This window comes from Tachysurus fulvidraco, chromosome 19, assembly GCF_022655615.1.
Source record: "Tachysurus fulvidraco isolate hzauxx_2018 chromosome 19, HZAU_PFXX_2.0, whole genome shotgun sequence".
NCBI lineage: Eukaryota > Metazoa > Chordata > Actinopteri > Siluriformes > Bagridae > Tachysurus > Tachysurus fulvidraco.
This window is the reverse complement of record NC_062536.1, coordinates 2276884-2303308: the sequence shown is the minus strand read 5'-3', so window position 1 is coordinate 2303308 and position 26425 is coordinate 2276884. Positions and strand designations below refer to the sequence as shown.

Genomic DNA, 26425 nt, shown 5'->3' with positions numbered 1-26425 from the left:
TGCACACACCTTTTGTAATTTCTAGCAGTTGTGTTCTATGCTGAATGCTCTTCCTCCTCCTCCTCCTCCTCCTCCTCACTACACCAGATGAAGCAGAATGAGCCTATAATCTTCATGATTCACACTATGATTGAGAGCTCGGCACCGAGGCCTCAGCTATACCAGCAAGTAAGGTCTTGATGTCCACCCGGTTTTCCGCACCCGTCTCACGTATCACAGGACCCCCCGTCCCTCCTCCCTCACGGTCTCATCCAGTGTCGGCTCTGTTGCAGCACATCCCATCCTTCTTTTTGGTGGTTGTTATTTTCCTGCAAATGGTGTTGGCATGGCTTGAATGTATTCTCGTGTTCTCGACAACAACGCCATGCAAACGCTCCGACAGACGCTGGCCTGATCACCCCATCGACAGTCATTCGCAATGACCATTCATGCATCACTTAAACAGAATAAATACCTAAGGCAAGGGGACTGATCTGGACACCATTTTACAAAGTGTGTGTTGATGGTTTTTTTTCCTTTTGTGCTGTTTGTGAGTAAAAGGAGCTGGAGCCTCTCATTCCCACCAGTTAGCTGGGGACTTTCTGTCGATCTAGTGAAGGGAATGAGGACAAACGAGCCTATCAGCTCATTATGACTCACTTCCTCTCAGCCACGCTTGCTGCATCCTGCTTTTCATTACCTGAGAGGATCTGCCATGACGTGCCATGGGGGTCAGCTGATAGGACTCACACCAGCCTAGCCTTTCAAAAAATAAATAAATAAATAAACCCATGGGGACGTTTGTTCTAATTTAGATTTCATCCTCCTCCTGCATTCTGTGGAAAGGTCCATGCTAGTTATTCTGTTCCATATAAAATGGCATCTTTCCGTGTGTGTATGTATGTGTGTGTGTGTGTATGTGTGTGTGTCTGCTCTCGGTCTGCCTCGTAATACGACTTTTGAATGTTTCACACACACACACACACACACACAAGTACGCCACTTTTAGAATGTCACCGCTGATAAAAGTGCTGCTGCTGACCTGACTGCTCATCCGCACTCCCCCCGCTTCCTTTATCATCAAGAGTGTGTGTGTGTGTGTGTGTGTGTGTGTGTGTGTGTGTGTGTGTGTGTGTGTGTGTGTGAGAGAGAGAGAGAGAGAGAGAGAGAGAGAGAATATGGATTATGTTACCCATATTGGTCTGCACATATGGGGTACAACCCGAGCACTAGAACATTTGTATCCTAAACTTTGACTGGTGCTCTAGTGCCTCTGTAATAAGAGAGAGAGATGACGCTCATTATCCGTCTGACTCTCGCTCAGGTTCGGGGGCAATACCACAGGGTGAGGGTAGCTATAGATCAGACCCGGGTCTAACTGCTGCTTGTTCTTGCAGATGAGTCCTGACGCGTACAATGATGCGGTTTATGGCTACAGACCTGAAGAGCTTGATGTTGATGTAAGTCTTATTACAGTAATTCTTACACTCATTGGCGTCATGTCTATCGTGTCTGAACAGATACATATGAAAACACAGACTGCTTATAACAGTTATAATGATTATTAGCCCCATGCTACGGCGTCCTGAGACGTGAGAGCAATTTCCTGTGTGTTTATAGGCAAAGTTAAGCAGATTGTGTGAACAAGGCAAAGTGGTGCGGACACAAGAGGAGAAGCTTCAGCAGCTCCACAGAGAGAAGGTAAAGGATTAAGATAATATGAATACAAGATAACTCTGATGACACACACACACACACACACACACACACACACACACACACACACACACCTGGAGGTGCTGATCTGTGTGTGTGTGGTGTTGGATCTCCTGTGTCTGTAGCACACCCTAGAAACAGCACTGTTATCAGCCAGCCAAGAGCTGGAGATGAGCGTGGAGAACCCAACCACCATGCAGAGCCTCATCCAGCAGAGGGACGTGCTGCAGAATGGCCTCCTGAGCTCCTGTAGAGAACTAGTCCGAGTCAGCACTGTGAGTCTCTCTCTCACACACACACACACACACACACACACACACACACGGACATGTAGAGTACAACAAGGGAGTGCTACAAGTTGTGTGTTATGTGTTTATTGTGATGTTCTCCAGGAACTGGAAAGGAGCTGGAAGGAGTACGACAAACTGGAGAGCGATGTGACTTTGGCTAAGAGGAACCTGCTGGATCAGCTGGAGGCTCTCGGCAGCCCACAGGTTCCTGTCCAAGTCTCTACACTCTCCATTACTGAGAAGATCTGCAGTCATCATACAGATGTGTTGTGTTCACAGACAGAACCCCCCCCCCAGTCAGCTCTCATCATACAGATGTGTTGTGTTCACAGACAGAACCCCCCCCCAGTCAGCTCTCATCATACAGATGTGGTGTTGTGTTCACAGACAAACCCCCCCCCCAGTCAGCTCTCATCATACAGATGTGCTGTTGTGTTCACAGACAGAACCCCCCCCCATGCTGTTCTCTTTCACAGACAAACCCCCCCCCCAGTCAGCTCTCAACATACAGATGTGGTGTTGTGTTCACAGACAGAACCCCCCCCCCCAGTCAGCTCTCATACAGATGTGTTGTGTTCACAGAAATAACCCCCCCCCCCCAGTCAGCTCTCATACAGATGTGTTGTGTTCACAGACAGAACCCCCCCCCCAGTCAGCTCTCATCATACCTATGTGCTGTTGTGTTCACAGACAGAATCCCCCCCCAGTCAGCTCTCATCATACAGATGTGTTGTGTTCACAGACAGAACCCCCCCCCAGTCAGCTCTCATCATACAGATGTGCTGTTGTGTTCACAGACAGAACCCCCCCCCAGTCAGCTCTCATACAGATGTGTTGTGTTCACTGAAAGAACCCCCCCCCCCAGTCAGCTCTCATCATACAGATGTGCTGTTGTGTTCACAGACAGAACCCCCCCCAGTCAGCTCTCATCATACAGATGTGGTGTGTTCACAGACAGAACCCCCCCCCCAGTCAGCTCTCATCATACAGATGTGGTGTTGTGTTCACAGACAGATGTGTTGTTGTGTTCACAGACAGATGTGTTGTGTTCACAGACAGAACCCCCCAGTCAGCAGCATGTGCAGATTCAGAAGGAGCTGTGGAGGATTCAGGACGTGATGGATGCACTGAACAAACACAAGCCAAAGAGAAGCGCTGAACCCAGTGAGACCCTCACACACTCACTCACTCACTCACACACACACACACACACACACACACACACACACACACACACACACACACACACACACACACACATCATCATCATCACCACTCTACTGAGTACAAGAGTCTTATGAGTCACTTTTCTAGATGTATCTTTATCTTCCACAGGCTTTCCTTTATCGGGTCTCCAGAAAAAGGAGGTATGTATGATGTATATCACACAGCAATGCACACACACACACACACACACACACACACACACACACACACACACACACACACACACACAGACTCAATTTAAACCTCAGTGTTCCAGTCAGGACTGTTCTTGGGACTATTTTGGATCTGTACAAATGTCTTGGGACTATTTTGGATCTGTAGGAGTCTGATTCGGTGCCCCCACGTCCTCCGCTCCCCCACCTTTATGAGGGCAGAGGGCGCCTGTGTGTGCCCCACCTGCCCGGCCCCGGCCACCCTCAGCTCCACCCACCTCGCACAGGTCCTCACCAGCCTGAAGACCGCAAAGCTGCCCAACGCAATGGCAGTCACAGCGTAAGATGCTGCTGAACCCTGGTCTTATTCCATCCCATCGCCATCACAACCATGATCCTTCACTAGCCTTCAGTCTCCATCGCCTGTCGTATACTAGGGTGTTAGGGCCATCATTCCCATCCTTATTCACGTATACCTATACAACACTGTGTGAGTAACAGGATGACGTTAAGGCCTGATCCTCCACAGGGTCCAGACTACAGGCTGTATAAGAGCGAGCCAGAGCTCACCACCGTGGCTGAAGTAGACGAGAGCAACGGAGAGGAGAAATCCGAACAGGCTGCTGAGAAAGACTCGTCTACTACTAAAGGTGATCTGGAGTGCTTTTTTTTTGGACTACGGTACAAACCAGTTTCATCCCTCAGACCTCATTTTCATAGCTCTTCTTGTTGTCAGTGCCCTATCCTGTGGGAATAGTGAGCCCCAGGACTAAGTCGCCTGTACCCGTGTCCTCCACCATCGCTTCTTATGTGACTTTGAGGAAGGCCAAGAAACCTGAACCCAAAAGAGTAGGTCCCTTCTAAACGCAGGAAAAGGTACAAGCCCGTGTCTGTATACGTATCCATGTCATGTCCTTCCTCTTCTCTTCATCTTAGAGCCACGCTAACAGTGCCATGGAGCATGGGAGTGGTGGTGTGGAGGGAGTCCGGCAGCGCATGAGCGTGGAGGAGCAAATGGAGCGGATTCGGAGGCACCAGCAGGGCGCGCTGCGAGAAAGGAGGAGAGAAGACAGCTCTCTTTCTCGCAGTCTTTCCTTCACCAAAGACACCTCCAATTATTACACCCTGCAGGTGGCATCATCCTCCTCACACATCCTCCTCACACATGCTCTGTGCACTGCCGCAGCATCAGTAATGTACTTTAGTATTAAATAACCTGTGTGTGTGTGTGTGTGTGTGTGTGTGTGTGTGTGTGTGTGTGTGTGTGTGTGTGTGTGTGTGTGTTAGATGAGCACAAAAAGAAGGGAGATATCAGTTGGAGACTCCAACCAGTTCAGAGCCTCTATGTTTAAAGAAAACTGCAAAGCACTGAAGGTAAGTGGGCAAGTGCTGGCTTTTGTGTGTGTCACTGCTTCACCTGCTCCTGAGATCTGAGCCCATAATAATCACCTCCTGCTTTGTTCCCCTTTCCAATCAGCAGCTACAAGGGAACGTGTCAGGGTCTGAGTTTGGAGAAAAGGTCTCTGAAGCCAGAACAAGCCCTGAGCACCACAGAGCCCTGGGCACCGAGGACAGGTAAGGGTTTCCTCTCACTGTGTGTGTGTGTGTGTACAGATGTGTGTGTGTGTGTGTGTATACAGGTGTGTACATATTTACTTGTGTGTATCCGTGTGTTTTTGTGTGTATATATATGTGTACATGTGTGTGAATACATTCATGTTTGTAACTCACGTGTGTATACACGTGTGTATGCGTGTACACGTGTGCTATGAGAGTGTCGTGAGTGTCTACAGTGGTCAGTGTCGTGTGTCAGTGTGCAGACTGCAGTGATGGTACGAGTGGACACGGAGGAAAACGACGATGACGAGACTCTCTCTGGACAAAGTCAAGAGCCGATCATCAAGGACTCGTACACTCGGACGTCCTCCAAACACAGCACCACGGTTTCAGGTGAGAGCAGTGACGCATGCTGGCACGGAGCTGTAGTGCTAGGACCATGTGTTTTTTCTGTCCAAATAACATGTCCCATTAATATTTTGCTTGTAATGTATGTGTGTGTGTGTGTGTGTGTGTGTGTGTGTGTGTGTGTGTGTGTGTGTGTGTGTGTATTAACACTCTTGTCGTGTCACACGGTTTGCAGTGAACAGCCTCTCGAGTTCACCTCAGTCTCCGAGCACCTCTCCTCTTCCCTCCTCCCCTCCTCACCTCCCCGATGGCTCCCACTTCATGTGTGTGTAGTGGAGGAAGAACAGTACAGTAAGGGTTAAAATTCATCCTCTCTGACTAGCCAGACTTTAGTAAAGTGTGAGGAGTGCAGAAGACTAGAATTTTTGAGTTAACCTCATAATCTGACTCGCCTAACATCAGCCAGTGCTACAACCAGCATGACATGTTTCCTAGCTACGTGTGAAGCTAAAGCCTGCACATGTACATGTAGTGTTCAGGTTCTGTAGTCAGATTTACAGCTCTCTGTGTTCTAAAAGGATGAAATAGCTGATGGATTCTGCTCCCTACCAGCCAGCGAGGTCCATAAATACTGACACGTGAAGGAGGAGGTCCAGCAGGAGAACCAAAAAGCGCCGCTGTCGCCTTGCAGAGCAGCGAGAGGCAGTAACCAACATCACACCGCAGTCGCAGCTCAAGCCATCGCCCTGTCTCCCAACTGCCACAGAAGACTTATACACACAGGTGTAGAGTTCTTAATGTTCTTATTTATAATGTTCACGGCTTATCGTGTCGACTGGAGGAGGCGTTTTGTATAACATGGGTAAGGAGCAGTGCTGTAAGCAGGCGCCTCTGATTTACACTTTTATTATTCAGAGCAGTCACGGTCTCTTCAGCGGGTGGGACGTGTGTTAAAGCCACACACACACACACACACACACACACACACAATCTGCTTCTTTCTTTATTTAATAAACTTTGGCTTTTAGCGTTCATCTCTTTTGCACTGTATAAGACCTCACTGATTCTCTTTCCTTTTTTTAACTAGTAACATGTGGATATCAGCTGATCTGTACAGAAGACGTCCGATTCCATTAAAGCACTGCTCTTAACACTACAGATGAAAAGATGTGATTTTAGCTTTGTAAAGAACCTTTAGATTGTCTGTGATTTCCTGCAGCACCGTTCCCCTGAAAGAACATTCATGAACGTTCATTTTATATTTCTATGGCTGAAATCTATTTAACTAAAGTATTAAAGAGAGTATTAATTAAAGATTTGTTTTAGTGTGGTCTCTGTTCATGTTGGGGTCCAGCTCTAGGGAACGTATAGCACATGTAAAGCTTAAAATAAGCAATAACCAGGGTTTCGGTGTTCACTTTATTGTAGAAGATGTAAAGATCATATTGTATATATTGTACACCATACAATAAAATTCTAAAAAGCTTATCTAAGGAGTCAATATGCAAATCTCATCTGTTTTATATCATGTGAAATAAATGTTCTTATAAAAGGTGGCTGTGAATTATTTTGTTGTTGCTGTTGTCTGTGGATCTGACATTAAAACATGATTACAGTTGATGTAAGATGATCGCATATTAGTCATATGGGGTATATATGAGGTAGGTATGAGGTATATATCCAGGTATAATAATGCGTCAAAAACAATAAACATCCTAGTAATCGTACAAAATAAGAATTGTCTGCTTTATGATAGTCAGGAGATAAATAATTCTTCATTACACCTGAACCAGCGCCACCTGCTGGACATAAGTCTGCAGTGCACTACTGCAGTTATATATGAGGTATATATTATAGAGGTATATATGAGGTATGCGGTATAGATGAGGTATATATGAGGTTTGAGGTATATATCCAGACAAAATAAGAATTGTCTGCTTTATGATAGGAGATAATCATTTATTACACCAGAACCAGCGCCACCTGCTGGACATCAGTCTGCAGTGCACTACTGCAGTTATATATGAGGTATATATGATAGAGGTATGTATGAGGTTTGAGGTATATACAGGTATATATGATTGAGGTTTGAGGTATATATCCAGACAAAATAAGAATTGTCTGCTTTATGATAGAAGATAAATAATCCTTTATTACACCAGAACCAGCGCCACCTGCTGGACATCAGTCTGCACTACTACTGCAGTATAACTAAAGAGTCGAACTCGGAATTCCCGACTTCCGCCTCGGGAAATCCGTCACCGGGGTCAGAGAGTGACGTCACACTAAGATGGCGGCTCCCAGCGGGACCAGTAAACAGCAGCACGTCTTACCTTTACACTGTAATACACTAACACACAGCTAGCAGGAGAGATCACGTGTACACTCAGTGCTGTGTGTGTGTATAAAGGCGATATAACGCTATATAAAGTGTGGGGAGTGTTATATAAGTCACACTACTGCACATCACACAGCCCTAACGGTCACAGTGACGTCACACTTCCCACTCCGACACGAACACAGCATGTTATTCAGCAGCGAGGCGGCGTCACCAGCACGTGGAGGCACGGAGCCCTGCGTCACCCCGTAGCCCCGCCCCTCACGTCCTTGCGCGCGCGCGCGCGCGCGTGTGTGTGTGTGTGTGTGTGTGTGTGTGTGTGTGTGTGTGTGTGCGTGCGCGCGCACACTCCTGCTAGCGTCCCGACGACAACCGATTTCCTTTCTCTTTTCTGTCCCCGAAACTTTCAGCGTCCGGTTACACGACACAATCGCTCGCGACACTCGGGATGTCTTCTTCCGCCAGCACCGACACGTCCGAGCAGGACTCCCCGAGCCCCAGTGACGAGCACAGCGGCCCGGCTAAGCCCGAGGGCCTGCGCGCTCCGGACCACGAACCGGAACAGTGCGTTCACATGGACGATCAGGGCGAGCTCCAGTCGGGGGAGAACGCGTGTAACGGGCTGGAGGACAAGCGCATGGACACGCAGTCCGCACACAAAGGCGTCGGGAACACGCAGGGCTCCACACACGTGACGGGGGAGCTGAGACAAGAACAAAGGGAGGACGAGAACGTGTCCTCACCGCTACACTGCGCCGGCACCAAGACTGAACACAAACCGGGCCATGAAATCAAGCGCAGGCCCAGTGTGGAGATCTCCTCCTCTGATGGGGAACCGCTCAGTCGTATTGACTCGGAGGACAGGTACACTGTACACACACACACTGTACACACACACTGTACACACTCATTATACACACTTACTGTACACTCACTGTACACACACTGTACACTCACTGTACACACTTTACACACACTGTACACACTTTACACACACTACACACACTGTACACACTTTACACACACTGTACACACTTTACACACACTACACACACTGTACACACTTTACACACACTGTACACACTTTACACACACTGTACACACTTTACACACACTACACACACTGTACACACTTTACACACACTGTACACACTTTACACACACTGTACACTCACTGTACACACTTTACACACACTGTACACACTGTACACACACTGTACACACTTTACACACACTGTACACACTTTACACACACTACACACACTGTACACACACTGTACACACTTTACACACACTACACACACTGTACACACTTTACACACACTGTACACACTTTACACACACTACACTCTCTGTACACACTTTACACACACTTTACACACACACTGTTCGCACTCTCTTTATACTCACTGTACACACTCTGTACCCTCACTGTACACTTATTGTACACTCCCTGTACACTCACTTAACATTTACACTCTCTGTACACACTCTGTACACACTCTTTACACTCTCTGTACACTCTTTACACCCACTGTACACACTCTGTACACTCTTTACACTCTCTACACTCTTTACACTCTCTGTACACTCTACACCCACTTTACACACTCTTTACACTCTCTACACTCTTTACACTCTCTGTACACTCTACACCCACTTTACACACTCTTTACACTCTGTACACTCTTTACACCCACTGTACACTCTCTGTACACTCTCTGTACACTCTCTTTACACTCTCTGTACACTCTTTACACTCTCTGTACACACTTTACACACACTACACACACTGTACACACTTTACACACTCTTTACACTCTCTACACTCTTTACACTCTCTGTACACTCTACACCCACTTTACACACTCTTTACACTCTGTACACTCTTTACACCCACTGTACACTCTCTGTACACTCTCTGTACACTCTCTGTACACTCTCTGTACACTCTCTTTACACTCTCTGTACACTCTTTACACACACTGTACACACTTTACACACACTACACACACTGTACACACTTTACACACACTGTACACACTTTACACACACTGTACACACTTTACACACACTACACACACTGTACACACTTTACACACACTGTACACACTTTACACACACTGTACACTCACTGTACACACTTTACACACACTGTACACACTGTACACACACTGTACACACTTTACACACACTGTACACACTTTACACACACTACACACACTGTACACACACTGTACACACTTTACACACACTACACACACTGTACACACTTTACACACACTGTACACACTTTACACACACTACACTCTCTGTACACACTTTACACACACTTTACACACACACTGTTCGCACTCTCTTTATACTCACTGTACACACTCTGTACCCTCACTGTACACTTATTGTACACTCCCTGTACACTCACTTAACATTTACACTCTCTGTACACACTCTGTACACACTCTTTACACTCTCTGTACACTCTTTACACCCACTGTACACACTCTGTACACTCTTTACACTCTCTACACTCTTTACACTCTCTGTACACTCTACACCCACTTTACACACTCTTTACACTCTCTACACTCTTTACACTCTCTGTACACTCTACACCCACTTTACACACTCTTTACACTCTGTACACTCTTTACACCCACTGTACACTCTCTGTACACTCTCTGTACACTCTCTTTACACTCTCTGTACACTCTTTACACTCTCTGTACACTCTCTTTACACTCTCTGTACACTCTCTTTACACTCTCTGTACACTCTTTACACTCTCTGTACACTCTCTTTACACTCTCTGTACACTCTTTACACTCTCTGTACACTCTCTTTACACTCTTTACACCCACTGTACACACTCTGTACACTCTTTACACTCTCTGTACACTCTTTACACTCTCTGTACACTCTCTTTACACTCTTTACACCCACTGTACACACTCTGTACACTCTTTACACTCTCTGTACACTCTTTACACCCACTTTACACATTCTGTACACTCTTTACACTCTCTACACTCTCTGTACACTCTTTACACTCTCTGTACACTCTTTGCACTCACTGTACACACTCTTTACACTCACTGTACACTCTTTACACTCTGTACACTCTTTACACTCTCTGTACACTCTTTACACTCTCTGTACACTCTTTACACTCTCTGTACACTCTTTACACTCTCTGTACACTCTTTACACTCTCTGTACACTCTTTACACTCTCTGTACACTCTTTACACTCACTGTACACTCTTTACACTCACTGTACACACTCTTTACACTCTGTACACTCTTTACACTCACTGTACACTCTTTACACTCACTGTACACTCTCTTTACACTCTCTGTACACTCTTTACACTCACTTTACACACTCGTTACACACACTACACTCACTGTACACACTCTTTACACTCACTTTACACACTCGTTACACACACTACACTCACTGTACACACTCTTTACACTCACTTTACACACTCGTTACACACACTACACTCACTGTACACACTCTTTACACTCACTGTACACACTCTTTACACTCACTGTACACACTCGTTACACTCACTTTACACACTCGTTACAGACACTACACTCACTGTACACACACTTTACACTCACTGTACACACTCGTTACAGACACTACACTCACTGTACACACTCTTTACACTCACTGTACACACTCTTTACACACACTTTACACACTCGTTACACACACTACACTCACTGTACACTACTGGCCCTTCAGCACGAGTTCACCAGGAAAGCTAGCAGTGACCTCACACTGTCCCTTCACCAGGATGTCAGTGTAGAACCCCATCAAACACCATCATCGCACACCACCTGCTTACTTACATCTCTCTCTTTCTCCCTCTTTATCCCCCCCCCCCTCCTGTTTTCCCTCTGACACATTTCTTTCTGACCTTTCTGTAAGATGTATCTGCAGGAGCTCTAAAGCAGCAGCACCACAGACATCACTGTGTTTGTGCCACTTAAAGCTTTAAGGCAGATTCCAGCAGCACTAAGCTGACCTCGGAATCACAGAGAAACAGATTAAACAGCGTGATTACAAACTGGACTGTGACCTGAGGTGTGATCCACTTCATGGCCAAAAGTATGTGGACACCTGACCATATGTGCTTTTTATTTATTTATTTGTAATTTATTTTACCTCACGCCCCGAAGCACACAGTTGTATAGGATGTCTCACTGTTTGCATCACTGTGTTATCTCACGAACGCTTTTGTAGTGAATGAACACACGTCCCCTTCCTGAAGGGTGGAGCAGCTTCATGGCTGTGATGAACAGGGTGTGCACAAACTTTTGCCCTAAAGAGAAGTTCTGTTCAGTTTCCACAGTCTAACCGCAGGCTAATTCCAAATCGGATCCTACCATTTAGCTCCACCCACTTTCGAGATCGTTTGCATGCCATGCAAAAACCTCCTTCTGGTCATTATATCTAAGAGTTTCTCTCAGTCTTGTAGAGGCTGGAGTTTCTCATGAACCAGACATCAGCATCTTCAGGAGCATGGCGTGAGATGAACCTGTGTTTAATAACGGTGAAGAGAAACCTGCTGATTTCTGTAGAGAAGATGGCTGACAACACCGAGCATACAGACGTGTGGGGATCTTCACTCTACTCTGTCCTCTAGCTAGCATATTAGTATACTAGCACATTTCACACCCCATGTCCTCTCCTCCTTCAACACCAAGGGAAAGTGGGAGTGTGATTATTGTGAAATATTCATTACAAGTCAGGTGATGTGAGGTTCTTTTTTGGAGCGATGTGATTGGCTGTCATCATTCTACAATTATATACACAGCAATGCTAGATGCAGCAGATTAATGTATAGCTTCTTATGGAAACCGCAGTTGTATCGTACTGCAGTGGTCACTATATTACCACTTACTACACTGATGCTAATAGAGCGACTCCTGTGTCTCATATAGTAGCAGTAGTTGAGTTCATAACTGCCCCACTACTAAGTCTGGGCTTCCTCTCTGTTTAAAGCGAGTGAATGAAACACAGAGGCACCGCCTGCCCTAAAGCCCCATTCACCCTTTCTCACAGCTCCATTGTTATTTGTTAGCCATTGCTTTGTCTAACGGAGGGGCGAGTAAGATTCACACTGGTGCTGCCCCCCACCCCCCACGACTGTTGCTAACACACCAAAAGGGACTATCTCCATCCACAGAGCTGTTAGCGCTGCCTTTTCCCTGGGCCACCTTTTAATCCCATTAGACTATGCTGGTTCTGCCAGTGCACTGATCTCCCAGCGCCGCAGGACCAGCACCACTCTGCAGGGATTAGTGTCTCTGGACCTCGAGGCTTTCCACACCAAACCTGCTGCATTTCTGCCTGAAGTCAGTGCCCTCGTCTTGTTAGTGTTTGCTCTGCTCTTATAGTGTTCTCTGTCCCCTCATCAGGGACTAGTGGGTTATGTGTTTGGGTGCTGCTGCTATTTCCACAACTCTACATCAGTCCTCTTCATGGCCTAATGTCTACATTGACCTGCCATGGGCTTTGCTTGGGGTGTGAAGATCTGCCCCAAAGCTACCTGGGCATCATTAACACCAAAATTGGCCCCAACCCATGGGCACGTGAGTACAGGAGTTTGTGTCCGTCTAATGACCGTGCTAATGCTGAGCGTTGCTGTCATTCAGAGGGAAATCGACCCTCATTTTTTCTTGTCCAACAGTAAAGTGGTGTAAAATGATCACACCTGCTGAGGAAGATTGGTCAGAAAAATCCAGAGATTCAGATTTGGACATGTTGCTGAGTTGCACCTGAGCTACAGCTGTATGACCGGGACGTCCAGCTCGTGTGAACACGTCTGTACCATTAAAATATAAATGGGAATTGCTCACATGATGGTGTGTTTGTGTTTCAGTATCAGCAGCACCCTGATGGACATGGAGAGCACAGCATCCAGTGGACGCTCCACACCAGCCATGATGAACGGCCACGGAGGGGCAGCTCCAGTATCTACCAAAGGTTCCTCATCCTACCCCTGCTGCTGGGATCAGTGTCCTCTGCTGTTCACCAGCAGCCCGGACCTGGCCGAACACATACGCTCGGTCCACGTGGATGGTCAGCGTGGAGGGGTAAGTACCACATCGTCCTGCCACTATTAGGGACAGACCACGTCTTGTAAACTGTATTCTGTTCCATTGGCTGTCTGCATGCTGAGTGTGTGTGTGTGTGTGTGTGTGTTTCTCTCTCTGCACTAGGTGTTTGTGTGTCTGTGGAAGGGCTGTAAGGTGTACAACACGCCTTCCACTAGCCAGAGCTGGCTCCAGAGGCACATGTTGTCCCACAGTGGAGATAAACCTTTTAAGGTACGATTCATTCACACTGCCTAGCTTTGTGACACCTACAAGGACACGACTACTTGAACACACTAAGAGAGTTCACTCTTGTCAAATCCCTTTGCCTGGACTCACTCCATGGCGTCCTGTGTTTTCAGTGTGTTGTGGGCGGCTGCAACGCCACCTTCGCCTCTCAGGGAGGACTGGCACGTCATGTTCCCACCCACTTCAGCTCCCAGAACTCATCCAAGCTTTCGAGCCAGGCCAAGCTGAAGGAAGAGTCACCTTCCAAAGCGGGCATCAGCAAACGCAGGAAGCTGAAGAACAAAAGCAGGAGATCATTACGTATGTATCAGTGCCTCAGTGGTGATTGGGATGATGATGATGATGATGATGGTGTATTTTAAATGCAGCTTATTTTAAACTCAAACTGCCTGTTTCAGCTCGGCCACATGACTTCTTTGACGCACAAACCATGGATGCCATCCGACACCGTGCCATCTGTCTAAATCTGGCAACCCACATCGAGAGCCAGGGCAAGGGCCACAGTGTGGTGTTTCACAGCACGGTGAGTGTGTGTGTTTGTGTGTGTGTGTGTGTGTGTGTGTGTGTGTGTGTGTGTGTGTGTGTGTGTGTGTGTGTGTGTAAGAACATGTTCGTGTTTTGTCTGTTTATCCCTCAGGATGATCAGGTTCTTCCAAAAAATAGCCACATCTCAAAAAACCCCATAATTTGTGTTGTGATTAACAGGTGATTGCGAGACGGAAAGAGGATTCAGGGAAGGTGAAAGTGCTGCTCCACTGGACCCCAGAGGACATGTGAGTACAGTTCAGTCTACTGCTTCGTGAAGGTACAGATGTTCTGAAACGGAATCCTAATGAGCAGAGTTTCAGTCAGTCAGCACTGTGTGTGTTTGTGTCTCAGACTGCCGGACGCGTGGGTGAGCGAGAGCGACCGACCGCAGATGAAAACCAAAGTGGTTCATCTGTCACAGCTTCCTCAGGATACGGCCGTGTTGCTGGACCCCAACATCTACAGGTGATCATTTGCTCCAGACCTGTGGGGTTAGATGCTTCTCGGTGGTGCCGTGACCCAGAAAAGATCAAACGTGCCTGTCTCTCCTGCTGACGGTGATCTTGTGTGTTTTCAGGATGTTCTTCTAGGAGCTGGGGCATATCGTGGCCTGCTGATGTCTCCAAACTCAAGTGAACTCGTGGCTCCGTAGACGCAGGACTTAACATTCTGATTACTGTTTGTTTTTAAATGCTCAAATTTTAATAGCGTTTTCGATCTACGAAGAGGAAGAACTTGCACAACATCGGACTCTGACTGGTGCTAGACTTTGAAACGCATCTTTTTATTTTTTTTATTTCTCTGTACCACTATAAAGTTCCAGTGTCTCCCTCCCCCCCCCCCCCCGGTCCACAGCTTTCCTCACTAGCTTTATTAGAAACCCTATTAGATGTATTTGTTGAGAAAGTGCCCATGTAAATACGCCTGGAGATTTGTAATATATTTTTGTACTGAAGAATTTTACTGTACTGTAGATACCTGTAATATTCCACAGCCTTCAGTAAATATTACTGCACAGAGATAGAACTGGGATTAGGTCTTTTGTTCAGAATCCACCGACAGTTCCAGCAGGTTTTTAGTAAAGGACTAGATGTAGTGACCCCTTTCTCACTGCGATGTTTGTTTGTCGAGTCTCACTGCTCTGGTGGGCTTGACAGTGATGTTCATGTTAATCTGTGCACTCTTTGACAGAGACCTTACTCGAGTTAGATATGAGCCAAGGACCCTAAAGTCATCTCAAAGAAATGGTGCTACAGTAAACACTAGCATTTTAGACTTGTATAGAGGAGATTTTTTTGGGTTTTTTTGATGAATGGTCGTGCTCCGGATTCTGCGGAGTCACTCAAGCCGATGTACCGCTGGATCCTAAATCTGTCTTTGTAGTAAAAAAAAAACTGAAAACAGTGCTAAACCTGGTCTGGATTTATTGCTGTGTTTGTCTTCACACAAGACGTCTCCTGTGTCACTTTCCTAACACACTTTCTCTTAAGCTAGGATTCTGTGCTTACGGTGCATACACGTCTCACCACTAGGGGGCACTGACGCGTCACTTCACATTTGTCAAGCCTTCCTTTGGTCACGAAGCGGAAAACTCCAAATCAGCGATTCTATAGCCTCAGTAGAAATGAGCTAGTAAAGTGGCCGTCACTATAGAGTCAGTGTTTAATAATCCTGCTGCATAACACACACACAGCTGAATGCTTGTCCATAAAAAAGGTTATGACTTATTAATGCCAACAGACACGGTTTCAAAATAAAAGTCTTTTTAGTGAATGTAGTGTGTAAGCTTATTAATGTATATTTTTAGGAATGGATCGATGGAGAAAAAGATGAAACTCCTTCGTTTTAACTTCACATTGGACAGAAATGTAGTCAGGTCTGGTTTAATACATGTTATAATGCTCGTTTACTGTTGGGTGTGGATATAGTACGCTAATGGCACTACACCAAACATCCCGTTCATGCTAGCAGCTTTACTTTTATTAAATTAACAGTAAAGACAATGATGTACGTGCAAATTCAGGTTTGTCATGTTTTGATATTTGATGGAGGCATGAAGAGAATTGTGGCATGACATACGGCTAAGTACAGTGACCCATACTCAGAATCCGTTCTCTGCATTTAACCCATCCAAAGTGCGCACACACACACACACACACACACACACACACACACACAGCAGTGAACACACACACACACACACACACGAGCAGTGGGCAGCCATTTAAGCTGCGGTGCCTGGGGAGCAGTTGGGGGTATTCGGTGCCTTTCTAAAGGGAACCTCAGTCGTGGTCGGCCCGAGACTCGAACCCACAACCTTATGGTCAGGGGTCAAACTCTCTAACCATTAGGCCACGATAATAGCTGTGTTCGATTCCTGTGTCGAAGGAAGTGCTTCTAATACCCATCGTCTGTACTGTCAGAACAGTCAAAGTTTTTTCATGGCTCATTCTCTTCACTCTTTATCCGCAACGCTCTGGTTCCTAAAGTAACACCCACTAAACTGTTATTTCTGAACACGTTCCCTACAGCATAGACATCCAATTATCTGTCTGGCCTCAATACTCACTGCCCTGGAGGTTTAAATCTTTCTCTAGTTGATTTCTTCCTCCACTGCCCCTGACCTTATTGCTGCTATTGATAAGCAGACGGCTGCTTAGCCATCACTACAGGCAGAGCATAAAGGAGAAAGAAGCGCTCACCAATGAAAATGCCAGGAGAGGGTTCACTACACTTAATACCCCTGAATGTGTGCACTAATCCCATCCCCCAATCCGCTCCAGCACTGTCGTGATCTGCAAGCCGAGTTTGACCTCATTACAACTGATGCCTAGCGCTCTTACACGTCCTGCCATGAACATGGAGATGCTCACAGATGATTCCTACGTACGCATCAGGTGACTTCCTGTTGTATCCCATTCCATCATCTCCACTTTCCCAAAGCTTTTCACTTCCCTTCACTCACTGGATTCTGCAGACAACTGCCACAGTAGACGGCAATAAACCTCCTGATTTGGGCACGTTTGAAAGACCTTCATTGTGAAGTACATTATTTACTATTATTTAATTATTTTATATCCTCTTTCCTTTCTGTTGTATTTTAACAAGGCATATACCTGTACGATATGTGGGCAGTGTGTCTCATCCATGGACAGACTATTATTCTATGGACAGTGTCTCATATCTATGAACAGTATCTCTCATCTATGGACAGTGTCTTTCGTCTGTGGACATTGTTTCTTGTCTATGGACAGCCTATTATTTTGTGGTCAGTGTCCCTCATCTGTGGACAGGATATTTTTTTCTTTGTACAGTGTCCTGCATCTATGTACACTGTCTATCGTTTATGGACAGTGTCACACATCTATGGACAGTGTCTCTTGCCTATGGACAGTGTTTCTCATCTATGTACAGCCTATTATTCTATGGACAGTGTCCTATTTCTAATGACAGTGTCTCCTGTTTATGGACAGTTTCTCTGGTCTATGGACAGTGTCCCTTGTCTATGGACAGCCTATTACTCTATTGACAGTGTCCCTCCTCTGCGTAGAGTATCTCTCATTTATGGGGAGTAACTCTTATCTATGGACAGTGTCACTCAAATATGGACAGTGTATCTCCGCTATGAAGAATGTCTCTCCTCTATGAACAGTGTCTCTACTCTACGGACAGTGTCTCTCCTCTATGAACAGTGTATCTCCTAAATGGACTGTGTCTCTCTTTTATAGACAGTGTCTCTCCGCTATAGACAGTGTCTCTCCGCTATAGACAGTGTCTCTCCTCTATAGACAGTGTCTCTCCTCTATAGACAGTGTCTCTCCTCTATAGACAGTGTCTCTCCTCTATAGACAGTGTCTCTCCTCTATAGACAGTGTCTCTCTTCTATGGACAGTGTCTCTCCTCTATAGACAGTTTCTCTCCTCTATAGACAGTGTCTCTCCTCTATAGACAGTGTCTCTCTTCTATGGACAGTGTCTCTCCTCTATAGACAGTGTCTCTCCTCTATAGACAGTGTCTCTCCTCTATAGACAGTGTCTCTCTTCTATGGACAGTGCCATCTTGTTTTAATGCCTTTCAGATTTTGTATGTGTTTTAAAGCTACAAGACTGAGATGTATAAATCAGTATAAAAATGAGTAAAACAACGACCCAGCGTACGCAGGAAACCCCTAAAGCCCATCTGTAAGTGACTCCATTACATTTAAACTGAAGCGTGGACCTGACCATTTCCTCCAGAAGTACACGGCATTTATAGAGCATCTGCCTGACTACAGATTCTCCCACAGCTGACAGCTCCACACAGAGACAGCTAGCGGATGCATTATTCACTAGTCTATGCAACATGCATGCACATGAACTCATACATGTACACACCCACACTGGAAAGGGGAAAATTAGATTACAGGCTACACCAAGCAATGTGCAGAGCATCAGAGTGAAGCTAACGTTGGCCACAGAGCAGCAAATCTCCTTCTAACAGACATCATTCACCACCACAACACATCTCGGGTCACGGCTTCAAGTCCAAACATCACTGGAGCTACCAAAACATGATAAAATATTCCACGACTCTTAAAAGCTCTTAGAAAGCACTAACTGTGTTAACAGGAACACTTCAGTCAGAGCGCCGAGTCCAGAAAACACTCGAGAACTGCTGCCATTACAGCCATGTTTGGATCTGTAGAAATCATATCTTTATGGTCTTTATACTAGGAGAATAAGAACAACACACCGTTATAAATAATCATCGAATTAACAAACATAATCAGCAGAAAAGCATCTCACAGCACATCCATCCTGGGGCAACAGGACAACACCAGTTATGTTACTCTCCTCTACCAGGAACTCTTGTGTCCTATGATCTATAGCAGCTCTTGCTAGACTGTTGATGGTTTTGTTGGTACCCGAAGCCCACTGGAGACCAGACCACCTTCCTCCTTTAGCTGGAATGCCTCAGGAGGACCTTGATTTACATCTGCACAGTGTGCAGAGTTACAGAGTTAATGTGCTGCCCCAGTATGTGATTGCACACTTCATCACCACGTTTGGCAGCAACACAGAGACTAACCCTGTTTGAACTCGCTGTTTACTGCACTTAATGCAATCAGGCCAGGCCAATTCAGCCGAGTGCCTGCGTCACAACAGCCCCGCTAATGGGGTGGAGCGCTACTGTATGCCTGGGTTGTAAACAGTGGCCTGGCTTCTTGTTTAGATTTGATTCAGCTGCTGCCTCTCTCGTGTGCTTGCTTGGCCTCCGTCTGGTTCTGTCTAGCTCTTCTGTTTTTGAGAGTCACAGAGCATGGGGCTATGGAAAAAAGAAGAGATGTGTAAACATCGGGAGAGAGAGAGAGAGAGAGAGAGAGAGAGAGAGAGAGAGAGAGAGAGAGAGAGAGAGAGAGAGAGTCAGACTTCCACACATAAAAAGCCCCATGATGTTGCCCCCGCGCGTTCCGCTTCCGGGCCGCGCGCGCGCGCGCGGCGCGCGCGCGCCGCGCGCGCGCGCGCGCGCGCGCTCGCGCGACGCCCCGCCCCCGCCCGAGCGCGCTGCGCTCTCCCTCTCCGCGCGCCCCTCTCCATCCCTCCTCCTCTCTCTCCCCCTCCTTCTCTCTCTCCCGCCCGCGCGCGCTCGCTCAGCCTCGCTCTCTCTCTCTCCCCTCTCCATCCTCTCTCTCCTCTACTCAGCCCTCTCTCTTCTCTCTCTCGTCTCTCTGCTCCTCCTGGGCTCTCTTCTATCTCTCTCTCTCTTGTAACTCCCAATGCTCCCCTTCAGCAAGCCCTCTCTCCTCATACTCATTAGAGGCTGCTCAACTCCCTGCTATCTGCTCTCTACCTCTATGCTCTCTCTGCTTATCTTCCGACTGCGGCCGATGTTCCCTCCTCCCAATTTACCTTCAGATTTCGTCTCGGTTCTGAGTTCTCATCTCTGCGCGCGCATGCTTCTCATGTCTCTCTCTCGCTTGTCTTCTGCTCCTCATCTCTCTCTCTCTCTCTCTCTACCTCTTACGATCTACCTCTCTCTCCTCTCTCCTACCTCTATCTCTCCCCTACTCCCCCTCTCCCTCTTCTCTCTCTCCCTCTACTCCTCTCTCTTCTCTCCCTACCTCGTCTCTCCCTCTCCCTCTCTCTCCCCAACATTCTCCTTCTCTCTCTACCTATCTCTCTCTTCTCTATCATACATAAATATCTCTCTCCATCCTCTATCCTCTCTATATCCATATCTATCTCTATACCTATACATAAATATATAAATAATAAATATATAATTATATATTATCATATCTATCTATCTCTCCCCAATAAATATATATATCTTCTATATCATATATATCATCCGGTGCTTGGACTAGCATCAATATATCCACTCTACCTCTCTCTCACTCATGCTAATCTACCGATCTCTCTACTCTCTCCCTGCAGCCCACGGTCGTCTTCTCTATCTATCTCTCTCTCTCTCTCTCTACTCTCCTCTTCTCTATTAAGTAAAATCAGTTTGTTGAAGTTTGTCTGCAAATATGGCATCATTTATACCACATCAAATAAATAAATAAATAAACAAACAAATAAATAAATAAATAGATAGATGCTGTTTGCTCGGCCTGGCCCTGCTGCAGAACTTTGGTCTCTGAAGGTAGTGAGGAACTGTTTTTTCTTTTTGTCATTGTGCGGCTGAGATTTAGGGTTTCTGAGCGAGATACACGCTGAGAATGTTCCTGATTTTGTACTTTTTACAACCCTGTTGTAAACATCTGTCACTGACACCACGGTGGCTTCTGGGATTTGTTCTACTATTTAGATGGTACTGTGTCCACATGTCTAACATAATGGATGACCCACAGTCCAACAGGGCATGAGAAGAATCTGTGTTCATCATTATCCAGACACTGAAACCTCAATATATACAACAAGCTCTGCATGAGCCTTTGGTCCCATACGCAAGGTACACAACCCAAGGTTATTTTTAGGGGGCAGTTCCTGTTTGGATAAGATCGGGTTTCCTGTTAACACTTGACTTCAAATGCTTGAAATGTCTTTTTTTTCTAATAACTACAAAACACTGCCTTTCTGAAATGATGATGATTAAAGGAGATTAGTGATGAAGATCTTTGTGTGCGCAAGTTGGAGAAAACTTTAACTGGTGGTTCTGACCTTTTTGACCAACGTTGCCTTGACTCGTAACCCAAAGGTTGTGGGTTCGAGTCTCAGGCCGGCCACGACTGAGGTGCCCTTGAGCAAGGCACCGAACCCCCCAAATGCTCCCTGGGCGCCGCAGCATAAATGGCTGCCCACTGCTCTGGGTGTGTGTTCATGGTGTGTGTGTGTTCACTGCTGTGTGTGTGTGTGTGTGTGTGTGTGTGTGTGTGTGTGTGTGTGTGTGTGTGTGTGTGTGTGTGTGTGTGTGTGTGTGTGTGTGTGTGTGTGCACCTTGGATGGGTTAAATTCAGAGAACATATTCTGAGTATGGGTCACCGTAGCTGTATGTCACGTCACTTTCACTTTCATATAGTGTAGTGAGATGGTCTGAAGGTCCGTCACTATACTCAGGAACATGGTCCAGGATTCGAAACAAACATGAAGCAGAAGTGTTTCACTTGCAGGAAGGTCAGGTGGAGTGTGTGTCAAGAACAGGAGAAGTCAAGGGCAAGCAGACGACCACAGGAACATCAGCAGCGATCCCTTAACCCTCCTGAGTGATCCAGAGAGAATGGAACAGTGACAGGTCCATTCCCTCTGTAGTGCCGATGCTTTATGACCTGACCAGCCACAGTAATCTCATGCTGTCCGTGATCAGGAACATCCTCAGTAGCATCAGCGAGTGTTTTTTCAGGTCAATCACGTGACGCGCTTAAAAGCTCCTGCCACATTACGATCTGCTCCTTTCATCACACTCTGTCTCTCAGGAGGAATGGAGTGGGTTTTAGAGCTGGTCTCAGACCAGAGAGGACCTTCCCTCTCGCTCCCTGATGAGAGCGAAACAGCTGCACAGATGCAGATCCAGAACGCAAAACTTGCCCGGTGATTATTGTTGCCATGGCGACACACGCATTAGAGCATTAATTCTACATAGTTTTCTACTAGAGAAATGATCCTCAGTGGGGATTTTTGAAATCCTTCTTTCATGTGATATATAAGTCGGTGAAATCGTGGGAACTTGATGGGTCACAAAACAAAAACACGGTTTTATGATCCTCTTTTGTACTCACACACTCACACTTCATGGTTAATAACTTCCTCCTTTTTCTATATTTCGCTAAACTCTTCCATTTCTATAAATATAGCAGCACATTAAGCACAGTGATTTGTCCTGTTGTCTACATTCACTGCTGTGAATAATACATGTTGGCGTGTTATTTAATTATATCTGGTGTATTTTGTTGTGTGATTGTTCCCTCTGTACAGTATCTGACCCCCTGGTGTAATAAGTCATAGCTGTAAACCTCTGCGCTTCTGACGCAGGATTGAACCGGATTCCAGCGGTTTGATGTCGTAAACCTGGATTTTGTTGTTTTCGTGGAATTCTTTAAGATAACATGCTTCTCAGAATGAAGTCAGTGACACATCAGCTGCTCTTGTTTCTCACTGGTCGTTGTGTCGAGACGTAACTTTCATCACGTAGACAAAACGTCCCCTCGAATCCTTCTGCAGGTTCTACAGTATGTGGAGAAAACTTTCAGATTCTACTGAAATTCCGAACAGAAAATCTTTTTTTTTCTCTTTGCTGTTTCTGATGTAAAGATACAGGAGCATTATAACGCTGACCTTTCTTCATAAGGTCTGAGCTTATAAGTCACTGTAACCCTGTCAGAGAAGTGACAAACCATGCACTCTGAAACTTCCATAGGAGCTGTCTGGCTTTTCTCATGTGCACGGACTCCCTCGGCTCTTTCCCCCACACTTTACTATGACGATAATGGAGATTGGAAAAATAAAGCATTTCCTTGTGGGTAGCGAGAGTTGCCTGCTATTTGGGTGGAAGGTGACCTCAGTGGACTGCCGCCGCCGCCGCCGCCGCTGCTGCTTGGGAAAGAAAAACATGTTGAATGGATTCTTCTGGAGAACTCAATATAAATGCATTGAACACAGCTGAGGAACGTAATACAACTGTACACCTTTATAAATATAACGTACTACTGGGAGACATTTAACGTGACATCCAAGTGAAAGAACTGAAAATAAGCAGTGAGCACTGGATATAGTGGGAATGGTACAGTACTGGATATAGTGGGAATGGTACAGCACTGGATATAGTGGGAATGGTACAGCACTGGATATAATGGGAATGGTACAGTACTGGATATAGTGGGAATGGTACAGTACTGGATATAGTGGGAATGGTACAGTACTGGATATAGTGGGAATGGTACAGTACTGGATATAGTGGGAATGGTACAGCACTGGATATAGTGGGAATGGTACAGTACTGGATATAGTGGGAATGGTACAGCACTGGATATAGTGGGAATGGTACAGCACTGGATATAGTGGGAATGGTACAGCACTGGATATAGTGGGAATGGTACAGTACTGGATATAGTGGGAATGGTACAGCACTGGATATAGTGGGAATGGTACAGCACAGGATATAGTGGGAATGGTACAGTACTGCATATAGACGTTTAACAGAGCGATCATCTTGTTCACCTTCATGCTCATTAGCATCCCCGTCAATAACGCTGCAGCTTGCTATTCAGCAGTAATCCAGCATTCTTCAGCTAATCCCTGGTGGAATTTGCCATTTAAAGGTGTTAAAAATTCATTACGCCATTATTTCTCCAAACCTCGCCAACTCATTACGCGACCGTACACATGGTTCTGATTTTATTCGCCTTGTTGGCAGTCTTTATCGTCTCTGAAGGGACCGTGAACCTTTACTAACCTGCTGCGCTTGACTTTGTCTCTGTACGCATTATTTCACTCCTTTAAGTGTTTGCTAAATAGGCTGGAAGTGGCCTGAGAACCGCTTCGCCTGGAATAACGGAAAACGCTTCAGTGCTAAGTGGGTGAGAATTTACCTGGACATTTTAAAAAAGAAAGGGAAAAAACTTTTACTGTAAATTCCCCAATGGTTAGCAGCGTTGAACTTATCAGCATACCAATGCGAAAGGAGTTGGATGGAGTGTGTTTTCACTTCACATTTCTGATGGACTTCCTGGACTTGCAGATTAGATTGGGGAACAAGATTGGCTGGTCTGAGAACCTCTCGAGTGGAGACAGAGAGGAAAGCCAATGCTCGGGGGACTAGTCTGTTACGTGGAAACAAGACGCCACAGTGAGCTTTGAATAATGTGACAAAACCTAGCTGGAGCTGCAGAAGTGGTGTAGCTTAAATGTTAGCTTTAAACCAAGCCTTGTACTTCCACAGAATCACTGGAATTCATTCAGAATATTACAAAGCGAACGTGTCTGATACTTTATACCAATAACTGCTGGTTAACATTAACATTAATAACAAAGGTCTTTCCATGCTACACCTACACTCGCACACTGGAATTCTCTGAACATTTGTATTTTTTTTTTCAAACCAACATTCCTGGTGTTGTAGAAAGTTCTGTCCATAAGGTATGAGGAAGAGCTGAAAGTGAGCAGTCATGGTCCCGGGCCCTGGGCCGTGCGCTTGCCCTCGGGCTTCGCCATGTGAAAGCACACTTTTGTGCTTGAGCTCCTGTTCCTCGTGCTCAAGTGGATCCAGACTGTTTTCTCTGGCAGCTCTTACACAAACAGAAAGCAATTACGTCGCACACTAACCCCTGCAACAAAATATCGAAACGTATGATGCATAGCTTTATTTGGTATTATCAGAGAAAATGACGGAAATAAACGCCCGTTCTGTCAGGTCCCAGAAAAGGGGAAGTGAACGATGGAGAAGTAAATCATTTTTAAGAGTATGTGCAAATGTGGCCTTAAAGCAAACAGCCTGCACTCCAGCTGTTCAACATCGCTTTAATAACTGACAAAAATAATGTGGATAAGTCTATAGACCGGGCAGGCTTTTGTCTATTTATTAAAAAGGTAGGTTCATTCAGCTAGATTAAAGAAGCACTAGTTAGAAAAGAGAGATAGTTGTTGGTTCGAACTCTTATCACTAATAAAGTTATTATTATTATTATTATTATTATTATTATTATTATTATTATTATTATTAGCCCTCTCTGGTCATAGGGATTCCTGAGTCTGTTCACGACTCAGGGTGTCATTACTTTTGAAGCTCTGTTCAAGTGTCTTTTGTGTAAATTTACTTTCGATTATTCTGCGATTTATTTATAACTTCATAAATACGGATTGTTGTTATTTTTTACAGTGAATAACAGCTGGGACACCACAAACCGGACTCAGGTCAGGTCAACAGCTGTGGCCCAGCGTCTGTGTCAGAGGGCATCGATCCCATAAACCAATGGAATGCAGGCATTGGTTAGTGAAACGTGTGTTTTACTCATTCAGTACACAGAAAGTAATAAAGCATGAGTGATGAACCGTAAACGACGTACTGGCGCTCAATGGACTGTTACACACATCACAGTGTGAACCAAAACCTGACGTGACTCTGAAGACTCTATCACTCAGTAGAGTATAAGGTAGATCAACTCAATGGCTAGAACATGAACCCTCTAGTGCAATACGTTAGATATCCGGGGCACTACACTACATTAAAGGGACAAATACAGTAGAACGATACGAGTGACAGATCAGCTAGGGGGCAATAATGTACAACATCTGAGCAAAACTATATAAAAGTATGTTGTTCTTTTGGCAGCTCCCTGTTCTGGGTCACCACAGCGGATCATCTGGTCCACGTATTCGAGTCAGCATGGGTTCTGACCTGGTGTGGTGATACAGTATGTCTCTGGCAAGTAGAGTTTTATTTTGGAATTCTATTAGAAGGTTGATTCAATTCTGTAAGAAAAGGTTCTGCCCCTGCTGTAGCCTTCAC

The 26425-nt window shown here is 45.7% G+C and overlaps 2 protein-coding genes across 13 annotated transcripts in view; both read left to right on the top strand.

Moving 5' to 3' along the window:
* plekha5 (pleckstrin homology domain containing, family A member 5) overlaps nt 1-6825 on the top strand; it is a 60313-nt gene extending 53488 nt beyond the window's left edge. For 4 of the 12 annotated variants that reach the window (XM_027179160.2, XM_047803853.1, XM_047803851.1 and 1 more), the window contains 16 exons: nt 88-168; nt 1377-1439; nt 1600-1680; nt 1821-1970; nt 2088-2189; nt 3041-3149; nt 3321-3352; nt 3534-3704; nt 3894-4014; nt 4101-4213; nt 4301-4495; nt 4652-4738; nt 4842-4939; nt 5178-5314; nt 5505-5620; nt 5848-6825. In XM_027179160.2, the coding sequence (XP_027034961.2) occupies nt 88-168; nt 1377-1439; nt 1600-1680; nt 1821-1970; nt 2088-2189; nt 3041-3149; nt 3321-3352; nt 3534-3704; nt 3894-4014; nt 4101-4213; nt 4301-4495; nt 4652-4738; nt 4842-4939; nt 5178-5314; nt 5505-5602 (1638 nt within the window). In that variant the 3' untranslated portion in view covers nt 5603-5620; nt 5848-6825. The remainder of the gene's footprint in view (nt 1-87; nt 169-1376; nt 1440-1599; nt 1681-1820; nt 1971-2087; nt 2190-3040; nt 3150-3320; nt 3353-3533; nt 3705-3893; nt 4015-4100; nt 4214-4300; nt 4496-4651; nt 4739-4841; nt 4940-5177; nt 5315-5504; nt 5621-5847) is intronic. The other 8 variants (XM_047803847.1, XM_047803850.1, XM_047803849.1 and 5 more) reach the window with 5 other exon arrangements.
* Nucleotides 6826-7899: 1074 nt separating this feature from the next.
* Nucleotides 7900-15903, top strand: aebp2 (AE binding protein 2). The gene is made up of 8 exons (XM_027179190.2): nt 7900-8471; nt 13510-13723; nt 13850-13957; nt 14086-14272; nt 14371-14495; nt 14678-14745; nt 14852-14965; nt 15078-15903. The coding sequence occupies exons 1-8, from the start codon at nt 8056-8058 to the stop codon at nt 15088-15090; spliced, it is 1245 nt and encodes a 414-aa protein (XP_027034991.1). The 5' UTR covers nt 7900-8055; the 3' UTR covers nt 15091-15903.
* The last annotated feature ends 10522 nt before the right edge of the window (nt 15904-26425 follow it).

Bases quoted from the DNA above. Each gene is read 5' to 3' on its own strand.
- aebp2 (XM_027179190.2), top strand. From the start codon at position 8,056: ATGTCTTCTTCCGCCAGCACCGACACGTCCGAGCAGGACTCCCCGAGC. The intron at 13,724-13,849 runs GTAAGTACCACA...TCTCTGCACTAG, and splicing joins TGGATGGTCAGCGTGGAGGG to GTGTTTGTGTGTCTGTGGAA. The intron at 14,496-14,677 runs GTGAGTGTGTGT...TGTGATTAACAG, and splicing joins GTGTGGTGTTTCACAGCACG to GTGATTGCGAGACGGAAAGA.